Genomic DNA, 10,945 nt, shown 5'->3' with positions numbered 1-10,945 from the left:
CAAAAAAAGAACAAGTATTTAAAATTTTTTTGGGGGGCTTTTTTTTTTTTTTTTTTTTTTTAATACTAGCATCCTGAGATGTTCCTGGACACTGTGTGCTGCTTAAACACATCCCCATTATCCTTTGCTTGCTATAAGAGCCAATGCCATTACTGAATAGATTTTAGTGTTACAGCCTCAGGGCAGTCATTCATCACCACAGGATGCATGGGTCAGCGGAAGAAACCACTATGTGCGTTGGGAGGAGAAGGTATTCAATATACTCTGTGTTTGATACCTGCAGGGGCAGAGGATTAGCAAAGCGGGGGAGTCTGGAGATGGGGGCTGCTGGATGGGTAAATATACAGCATTCTACTTTAGAGCACAAGTTTAGTTTTTACCCTGCAGTGACAAGGTGATGTTAAAGCTTATTTAAGATTTACCATTTCCTGGGCAACATCTTCTGGAGTTTCCTTTTCCAGGTCAAAGGTAAACTCAATGGCTCCATTATCTTTGGGTTTTCCTTTCAGCTTCTTGGGGTCTTCTACCCACAGTCTTAAGGCAATCGTGGATTTTCTGCCATGGTCTTCCTCAGCCAGTTCCACCCTCACCCCCGTATCTTCAGCAAAGAAAGCATGGCTTAGCAAGTCTTTAATTTCATACCTGAAAACATTGAAACCATGGTTAAAGGAATTCAGTGTTAGGATCATTAACCAATTCTAAAACTAAAGACAGCTTCTTTGCAAGGAAAGAAAGAAGGGCATGGAAGGTAAATTGAAATCTCAACAAGTGCCTACTAGAAACCTTCACAAGTTTGTACACGCTGTATTTTCTGAACCCTATAAAAATTATACAGATCCAGATAGGGCAATTGCAATCATTCTTTAAACTCAACAGCTCAACTCAACACAGGTAAGCGGCGCCGAAGTGCAATACTATATTAATGCTCAAAATATGGAGAGTGCTCTTCCCTTGTGTATACACTTCCATTCTACCACTGAAGATACAACCTGATATTGGCAAATCTGTTAGTGGTAATCACCGAAACAGCGCATGACTGGACCTAGGCAACAATCTAAACACAAACTCTTTACATTTAGCAGTGAAAGGCGAGTAGCACACTGCCAAGATGCAGTCATGATTTTTTAGGCATGTGACTGGTTAAAACAGGTTTTGCCCCATTTTTATGGCCAATCTTTAGATATATGTCAGGACTTTCTGCATTTGGTAAATGTAAACAGCAAGCAAGTTCAGTAACCCAAAGCAACTTACTGGGTTTCATCTCTCTGAATTAAGACCAGTAAAAAAAAAAAAAAAAAAAAAAAAAAAAAAAAAAAAAAAGATTCTGATTAGCTGTTGTAGTCAACAATCCTTGTGCTTTTACACCTTATTTGAACCTGGAAGGCTTGAAATGTTGAGATTTTGCTATATCGCCCCTGTACCAAGATATTCCCTCTCAAGTGTTAAAGTTGAAAGGGATGTTCCACTAAGTAGGAAAGAGTCTGACCGTGTCACACAGATTCAGTCACCCTGCCCACATTTTCCCTCTGTCTACCACCTGTAATCAATATGTTTGATAAAGTCTCAAGAACAGGGGTTCTCAACCTTTTTATGATTACAGACTCTCAAAACTGATTGCCTGATATATTCCCATAACCCCTTCACAAAAACACCTTCACCAGACCTGTTTAGGCATCAGTAGGTCTTTAAACGATGCCAATTGCTTGGTTTCACATTGCATATGGATAGCTAGGAAAAGAAGAGCTGTAATAAAATCATAAGCGTTTTTAACCTTTATTAATTTTTTTTTTGGGGGGGGGGATATTCATAGTTAGACACCCCTACATTCTCTAAACATGCAAATGATACCCTAACACTGTCTCAGCATTGAAGTGGAATTCCAGACAAACCGCTAAATACACAAAATTATTAGAGGGGAGCTGTTTTGCTGGTCACCGTATTGGTTTCTCATGCTCCTCTTCTGTCCATGCAGTTATATTTAACTCACCTCTGACAGGTCAGGAGACTTCATTTTAATCTGCTGCAGTTAAGTATCACTTTCAGGTATTGCCCCTCCCCCAGCCTGTGACTGGAAATGGAAAAGAGAAGCAGCAGACAGAGTTCATATCCGTCACTCTGATCTTTCCTCCTACCGGTATGTTCATTGCTAACACATGACCACTGCAGCACAAGTGATTGGCTCTTTGTGCTGCTTCTTCTCACAGACTAAGCTCTTACCAAGTTCTAATCTAAGGACTGCAAGAAACAGATACCAAGTAACATTCTGGTATTTTACATGGTTTGCATTTAAAACAATAAATGTAATAATGTAATGAAGAAAACAGAGCTGCATTAATGTGCATTTTATAAATGCCTGGATTTCAGCTTTAAAAGAGAACTATGGCCCAACCTTTTATAGGTCATAGTTCTCTTTAGGGTCACAGGTCATAGTTCTCTATAGAGGCAGAGCCAGCTTTGCCCTCCCCTGTCCGTTAGTCAGTCAGCGCGGGAGGAACAGGGAGGGGAAGGGGGTAATCCCTGTGGGGAGCGGTGACTGACAGTCACTCTGCAGGGAGAAGATCGGGAACCCAGCGATCAGCAATATGTTATTGCTCAGTTCTCGATCGATACAGCCGACCTGTGACAGATCCAGTGTCGCACGTCGGCTCTAATTATGGGGATGAGTGTATTTCACTCATCCCATAGTTCTCCTTTAAATGCTGTATAATTTGTTTTAAGGCTAGTGCCTCTAAATCCAATTACAGAGCACCATCAGCTCACATACAATAATGTGGCGTCTATATCCAGACATTCAGATTTATAAAACAGGAAACACTTCTAAGGTTCAGCATTTTCTTTCCTTGAAAGCTTATTTGTTTTAAAGAAAAAAAAATGCTTTAAAAACAGCAGCATTCTATTTACCATTACTGTCCAGGATTTAGCTGACTCACGGTAAATAAATTGTGAAGACCTGACCTGCATAAGTGCAGCAGCAGGTCGATAAGAGAATCTCTCTATTGAGATCCTGGGGCGAAGCGTCTCAGAGCAACAGCTGATTAGGCAAATATTCGCACAGCAAACATGAATTGTAATGATCAGGCTGACATTTACATTACGCAGATAATGCAGGGACAATCTTCTCACCTTTCCTCCTTGTTCTTACAGATGCATTCCCCAATTATCTCTTTGATTTCAGGGTCTGCCACTTTCTCAAAGCTGGCCGGTTTCACCCCCTGAAAAAAGAGAAGAGCTAGAATTTCAATATATTTGCAGCATTTGAACAGTATTGATAAAAGAGCGCTTAGTGAGCTCAGAATTACTGTGGTTAAGCAGTTACTAAGGGAAGAGCTGAATGACTTCAGCAAGCATACAATAGTCTTTAGCACTTTCAGGATCCAATTCCTGGGGGGAAAAAACAACAACAAAAAAGGCATTTTCTATCATGACTCCCAAAAAGATTTATGCAGTGACAAAGAAAGCTGTAAGGTGCTGGAAATGTATATAATGCAGAAGGAAGCATATAGGATGTATATATATAGATATATATAGATATATATAGTATAATCGATTATAATCGATTATGTCGATTAGTTGTTGCAGCCCTAAGATATATATATCTATATATATCTATATACACACACATATATCTATATCTATATAGTGTAATGTAAATGGGTAAGCCGTATTAGTCCTGTAGAGAAGATGTGAAAAAAACTAAACTGAGTATTGTAGTTTGCGATGATACTTTTCTTATTGGACTATATAGATATGAGAGAGAGAGATGTATATACACTACATACATGTACATATACACATACATTTTTGGAAAGGCTTCCTTCTGCAATACATTTTTTTTTATTTCAAGAACCCCTGGCAAAAAAAACATTTTATTAACCCTTTCAGTGGGGCTACCCCCTGCATTGCAAGTGTTAACTGCTTGTTTTGGTCTGGGGCGGGAAATAAAACTTATATTCACCTGATCCTCTGTGACAGCACTCCATCCACCCTGTCTCCTACTCCACTGCAGTGATTGTAGTCCCTCAGCATCCTCATGTTCTATACACTGTGTATAGAATGTGACGACTCTGGGACCTTAGACCGCTGCTTGACAATGACAATGCTAAAGCCTGATGAAGGGACCCTGTGCGGTCCTGAAAACGCTTGTTTGGTCATATGACAAAAAACATCAATAAATGAAGCTTTTCCGATCTTAAAAGTTCTGGTGTGCTGGTGACATTTCTACAATAGGTACTACCACACAAACTTGTTCTAGAAGGTGCAAGCAGTAAGATGGTCATCCGTATCCTCTTTATACCAAGGTCATTCTTATTCTCTTCATACCAAGTGCACCTTATTAACTTTTTTTATTTGGATCCGTGACCAAGCAGTGAAGCAAGGATAAGCATACCAGCCTTTGAACAGCAAAGCAGCAATAACTGCTCTGCTATTACCCCCTTTCGATGCCAGAGCAGCCATTCAAAATATGCGGCCTGGCGCCGAGTGTCAGCTTAAGGTGAGATAAGATGGGGCTATGGCTGCAAGGAAGCTGCAGCCATAGGTGCATTGTTTAAAGCTCCCTCATGTGTCCTGTGGAGGTGCCTGGAACGGATTAACGTCACATTCTGGCTCTTGGTACCTCTACAGGGCACGCATGGGAGCTGTACAAGTAAAGCACATATGGATGAAGCTCCGTCACAGCACAGCAGCCCACACTGGACCTCAGGCTGAAGAAAAAAATGTGGGTCCTGAGGTTACAGAGGTTGAGAATCACTGGTTTAGAGTAAACACTGAATATGGCGAATAACTGGTCTCTCCAGCATGCATGGCAATTGTCTTTTTCATGTGTAGACAAACCCAACACCCAAGTTTACTTGTATGTGCATGTTAAAAGAAAATTGATTTTTCATTATAACTTTCAATGTATCTAATCGTTAACATTATACAAACTTACAAAATCATGTCACAGCTCATTGGCAAATAAAACCAGTAGGTAATATGACGTCTTCAAAAATGAGCTATACCATACAGTCATTGAAGTGTTCAAACTAGCAACGCCAATATATACAATAACCAACTATAGCCAAGTACAAGGTTACACATGACTTCTAACCGGCCTCTAACCAGCTACTGTGTATGTGACCATGCTTTTAAGACCATGCTAGTTTCTCATGTGTCATGATCCAGGAGATCTTAGATTAGGTTGCAACCAAAGATACATAGAGATTTCCAGGCCCTTATTATGGAAATCTTTGCCGTTAGAAACAGGAAAGTTATCAGCCTCTCCGAGTATTTTGAAACTTTCATTTTTCTAAACTTTAACCTGAAAAGCCTCCTATGTGATAACACGTTGGAAGTCACAGGTTCTCTTTATGGGAGACAATAGGGGTCTATTAAAACTCAGTCACTTTTGCACTCCACTGAAGATAAATCAAAGCAGAGATTGTGCTCAATTAGCTTCTTCCCCCACCATAGCACCCAGCTGGGGAATGCCACCTGTGAAACCAGTTCCATTTACTGCAGGGATGATCAGTGAATGGATGTTGACTGATCATGCTCTGATCTTCTTGTTGACACCCACCATGGACATCCCAGGCACCCAGGAGGGGAAGCAGAGCCCGGGATACATAGAGGTGGAGGAACATCCTTCACTAATCACTCTAAATTGATGGCCTTTTAAGAGTTTTAAGGCGTCACCTAAGGACAATGTTGTTTGATGAATCCTTGTGCTAATATGTGAAAAAAATTGCAGCTGCCATCATTTTATTCTCCAGGGTCTCGGCTTTCCAAAACAAAATGTTCTGGGGGGGTTTAAGTAACCAGCAGGTCTAAAATTTGCATTTTAACATGTACGCAGAAAAAAAAAGGCACTGATAGCGAAAGGGTTCAAGCTCAACTCCAGCCATAAGATTTGATTTCTGACTGGGACTCCATTTCCCTCACTTGCCTGTGATGCTTGCAGAAGACTGGTCACCACAAGGACATGAAAAACACAGACCCCATTAAAAACTCTTTCCTTCTGTACTAACTTTGTGTTCTTCTGTCTCCCCATTGGAGAGATTTCCCCAGTAGGAACACAGATGGCAAAAACCTGGAAAAATTTCCTGCCCCCATCTTGCCTTAATTTTCTAGGAATTAAAGTTAATCTTCAATCCCACCAAGTACTGCTGATGAATTGAATACTATGGTGTACCCCATTTTTAATATACAGATAAAATCTGTAGTGTGCACAATATTGTAATCTTAGAATATTATGCACAGACATCCCCAACAGATGTTTAGATGACATGAGCCGTGGACTGTACACACATCACTTTCTGCCCTCCGGCCCTTTATTACAGGCTGACAATTGCTGGTAATTAAAGCGTACACAGAAGACAATTAGTCATCCCTGACAGACAAGCTGAGATGATGGCTTCCTAAAGACAGGTTGATGTCTCAACGAGAAGAATGATCAATGAGACATTTGCCCGTTTTCAAACACTCCACAATCTTCCGTGTTTATCTGCAGTTGAGTAAATGCCATGGTTAACATTTTGCTCCCTTTGCTCGACAGAATATAGAAGGACCGTCTCTGCTGCAAAGGAGGCCAACTAGCTAAAGTGTTTGTAATTCCCCCCTAGGGAAGCTCTCCATGGGGCTATTCTTTACCCATGTGTTACAGGTAATGGTTACATTGGGATGTGATTGGACAGTAACTGTTACAATAAATAAGAAATAGGAAAAAGATGTTTCAGCAAGAATGGTTGGCAGCGAGATTTCCGCTCATCTCAAATAGGTGCATCCATTACTGAAGGTCCATTCTACTTATTTTGTTTACTGAATTAATAGAAGGTAATCATGGTTCAGCGCCTATTATCCATGTCAATGTCTTGCTGAGGATTCATCGCCACCATTGATACCTTTATAGAGCTGGATGAAATCTGAGCTGTGTATGGTCAGCTTTGCACAGTTATTGAAAAGGAAGTATTCTACACTCGGATCAATCAACAGACTGAAACATCTGTGGTAAATTATGTTCTTCAGACATTTAAAAGCCCTCAGATCACCTCACACTGAGGAAAGTTATAAATCTACCTATATTCGCAAGCATACATTTACACACACACACACACACGTGGAAAAATTTCAGGAATTTAATAAAAATTGCCTAAAGTGAGGATGCTTTAAAAATCTATGCAATGGATATCTTTCTTTCATCAATTACCGATCTATAAAGTGCATAAACTGGAAAAAAAAAAAAAACACAAAATCAAATTTGGTGCATCCATCCATTGCCTTAAAGTAGCACTAAAGGCCTGGTGTCTTCTGCCTTAATGTATTCTCTATCTGTGAATTGAGCATTTTGTTTTGGTCTCTTAACATAATCCCAGACATTAAATGATGTTAAGATTAGGGAACTGTAGAGGGCATACCTTCTCTTCCAGGACTCCTTGTCCTTTTTGCTGAAGATGGCTTTGGCTGTATGTTTCGGGTCACTGTCCTGCTGCCGAATTTAAGACTGATCAGCTGCCTCCCTGATGGTATTGTGTGATAGAGAAGTATCTACGTACGCATCAGCATTGAGAAGACCATTAATTCTGACATACCCAACTCTGTGTACAGAAATGCATCCCTGAACCGGTTAGGAACATTCACCATTCTGTCATCTGCAGACACTCAATCCTTGTACCCCTCTCTGGGCCTTCTGCAAACAAAACTACCTTCTGTTACAGCCGAATATTTCAAATCTGGACTCATCAGTCCATATTACCCACTGCCATTTTTCTGTATATTAGCTCTTGTGTTTCCATGCATAGTTGAGATGCTTGACCTTGTTTCTATGTTGGAGGTATAGCATTTTAGTCACACGTCATCCATAAGGACCACTTCTCTAGACTGTAGATGGGTGCACTAGGGTCCCATTGGTTTCTGCCAAGTGTGTCTTTTAGCTAGGTCTACTAAGTTACCCTGGCTGACCACTGTGTTTTCTGACCTCAACTTTGACAATTTCTTGGTGCTTCTACAGAAGAGCACATCTGTTCTCCATTAAATTTCTGCCTGTGAGAGACCTTAAGGAATAAATAAAAAACCCATGCGTCTTGCTGATGTGCCTACTCTTAATAAGATTTTTCTTACCATTGAATGGTTTTCAGTGACCTCAACAAGTAAAATATAGCGGTTGGGTGAAAGAGTGCAAAATAACATTTAGTAATAGTTAAATCATACATTTTTTATTGCATGCATACTGTATGAGACCAAAAAGAGGGAAAACTGAAAAAGGAAAGAGGAAGAGAGGGATTTGGTTCCAAAAGTGAGACAATAACCTCAAATGAGGAATTGGGAGCTATAATCTATTTAAAACACAAAAAAGTCATATGCAGATGATGTACAAACCACCACTGACACAAGCTACAAAAAAGTTATGAATTTCATAGACTAACTCCTTCCCGACTGGTGAAGGAATAATCCAGTCATGATCTTTCAGTTTGTTAACTACCCGTGACGAAACAATCCTGTCATGCGGTACAATGGACCAGTGCTCATTATGTTACTGCTGTTGGTGGGTCCCCCTGGGTCTGAGGCAGACCCTCAACAGCAGATTAGGTGGTCAGTGTGTGTAATCACAGCGAGAGCTGGTCGCAGTGATCGCAGAGCCGTGACAGTCACAGAGGCGGCAGATGTTCACTGTAATTTGTAAGCAGCAAGCCAGCTGTGTGTTACAAAAGTGACACAAAGCATCTCTGAAGAGAATACTGTATTCTACTCAGAGATACTAAGTATCAAAGCCTTGTAAATGAAAAACAAAAAACCCTTAGTTTAAAAAAAAAAAAAATGTAAATAAGCTTTTTTTTTAAACTTTTTAAAAAAAAAGTACACAAAAACAATATATATGCTATTAAAAAAAAAAAGAAAAACTATAGTGCCAAGGAGGTTATTAAAGATAGTAAACAAAACATACTAGATTCTAAAATTGTTCCAAACTAAAACTGTATTTGTGACCTATAACTCCCAAAATAAACTGAAATCCCAGACATATAATATACCCTATAAATCAGAACAAATACAATTATGGATTACTTTCTGTTAGCTACACTACTTAGGTACACATTTTGGGGGGAGGGGAGAATTTAAAAAAAAAGGTGAGAATTTATATATGCATCAAATAAAGTCAATTTTGTCCTTTAAAAACCGGTGTATGTGTAGGTGCAATGTATGAGAAAGATGGAAATTATGGTTAAACAAACCTAGCAAAATTGCTCAGGCCCCCAGAAGCGATTTCTTTTTTTTAAAGCCGTGCCACTAAGGGGTTAATACAACATTTACTAAAAGGGGAATGTGTAAAAAATGTAAGCACACCCAAGCTTTCACCGTGTTCTTACGGAAAAGCAAGAGAAAAAAAGAAATGGATTTGAAATCTGTGACCAATCAAAGAATAAAATAAATCCTATTTCAGCAATATTGGGTATTCTCCTTTTGCATTGTAAGGCAGTTGTCAGCAAACGAGTGGAAAGTCCCACACCTCACAGAAGAGAAACTCTTCACGCTTCAACAACCTGCAAATTGACCTTGATCAGCATGCAGCTCGCAGACACCAGTGCCACTGATCATTTGCAGATTGATCTCTATTTGTCCAACAGTTAAATGCAATCATTAGCTGCAGTCAAAAGCAGCACAGAACATATGTTTGCAGTGATTAATGTATCATACCATCTCAAAATGACTAGAATTTAGTAATATCAGAATGGCACATGATGATTTTCTCATTGGAAGGTAGGGACAACCGCTCAATCAGCATCTAAGGTTGAAGAGCTGAACTCCTTTGTGTACAAATCTACCATCTATGCTGTCCCTTTGCCTCCAAAAGCCAGCAAGACCCAGAAGGATTTGAATTGTGTTCCTGTAAGTGGACACTCACTCTGAAGGTTTAGGCAAAATATTTTTTTTGCTGTGAATAGAGTGGGGAAGGGTTAGAACTAGGCATGCACCGATACCGTTTTTTTGGTATCTAGTACCAATATTTTTTTTTGGTCTCCACTTACCGAGGCTACCTGACTTCCTGACCAATCCGGCTTCACTTGTTGCTAGGCAGCCTGGCTTCCTAACCAATCAGGAAGCTGAGAGGTCCTGATTGGAAAGGAAGCTGGCTCCATGCTCCCTCGGCACTGCCGGTCAGAGTGAGATCTTCCTCTGACCTGATGTTCTGTATCGGGGTAAGTATCTGAGCATTGGGCGGTACGAGTAGTTACCTTTTAAAGTGGCATAGTTTAAAGCAACTAAGGGAGAATACTGCATAGTACCACTATTAAGATTCCTTTAGTGCAACATAACATATTGGTTGATCAGGGAAGCTGCACGATAAAGATAAATAAATGCCTTACATTTTAGATTACATGCAATCACTCACATTGCAATATTAATGGGCAGACATTGCAAGTGGCAGGTCAAGCAAAAGTCTAGGCCATGTGTGTATTGTATACCTGGGATCCAAGGATTCCAGTATACAGAAACAGGTTGATGAGATCTATAAAAGGAATTTGCAGGCTCCGAAGGATTCCTTAATTTTAACATTATTGTTAGCCAGGACAGATTGATGTAGCCAAGAGGTTTCTTTTAAAAGGTATCTTGTCATTTTAAAATGACTTTGTGCAGTGTGCTTATTTACTATGATAGAAGAGTGACTATCTGCTAATTCATAGTTACTCGATTGTGTTGCTCTTTACATTAGATGCCCATTGGGAATCCATTTGCTTTCAAATACAGGGAAATACAGCTAAACTTGCTGGAAGCATATGGCCAGATCCATTAACTATGACCCTACAGGCCAACATAAGATGACGGATGTATCTAGGGATGAAAGAATTTAGTACAGCTCAGGGAGGAAGGTTACAGAAACATCTGTGCCACACCATAACTGCATGAGATAATCTGTTTTGCAATGGCACATCCAAATTGATGCTGCATTAACTTCCCCAAATGTCCTTTTTAT

The 10,945-nt window shown here is 39.9% G+C and overlaps 1 protein-coding gene across 1 annotated transcript in view; it reads right to left on the bottom strand.

Annotated features, from left to right (window-relative positions):
* The window catches only part of WNK2 (WNK lysine deficient protein kinase 2), a 162,387-nt gene that overhangs the window by 88,567 nt on the left and 62,875 nt on the right, over positions 1 to 10,945 (bottom strand). Inside the window, exons 5-6 of the mRNA XM_018567015.1 lie at positions 3,124 to 3,212; positions 423 to 642 (exon numbers count right to left, since the gene is read on the bottom strand). Coding sequence (XP_018422517.1) covers positions 423 to 642; positions 3,124 to 3,212 — 309 coding nt within the window. The remainder of the gene's footprint in view (positions 1 to 422; positions 643 to 3,123; positions 3,213 to 10,945) is intronic.

This window comes from Nanorana parkeri, unplaced genomic scaffold (assembly GCF_000935625.1).
Source record: "Nanorana parkeri isolate BGI_ZX_2015 unplaced genomic scaffold, ASM93562v1 scaffold997, whole genome shotgun sequence".
Taxonomy (NCBI): Eukaryota; Metazoa; Chordata; class Amphibia; order Anura; family Dicroglossidae; genus Nanorana; species Nanorana parkeri.
This window is presented reverse-complemented; position numbering and strand designations above follow the sequence as displayed.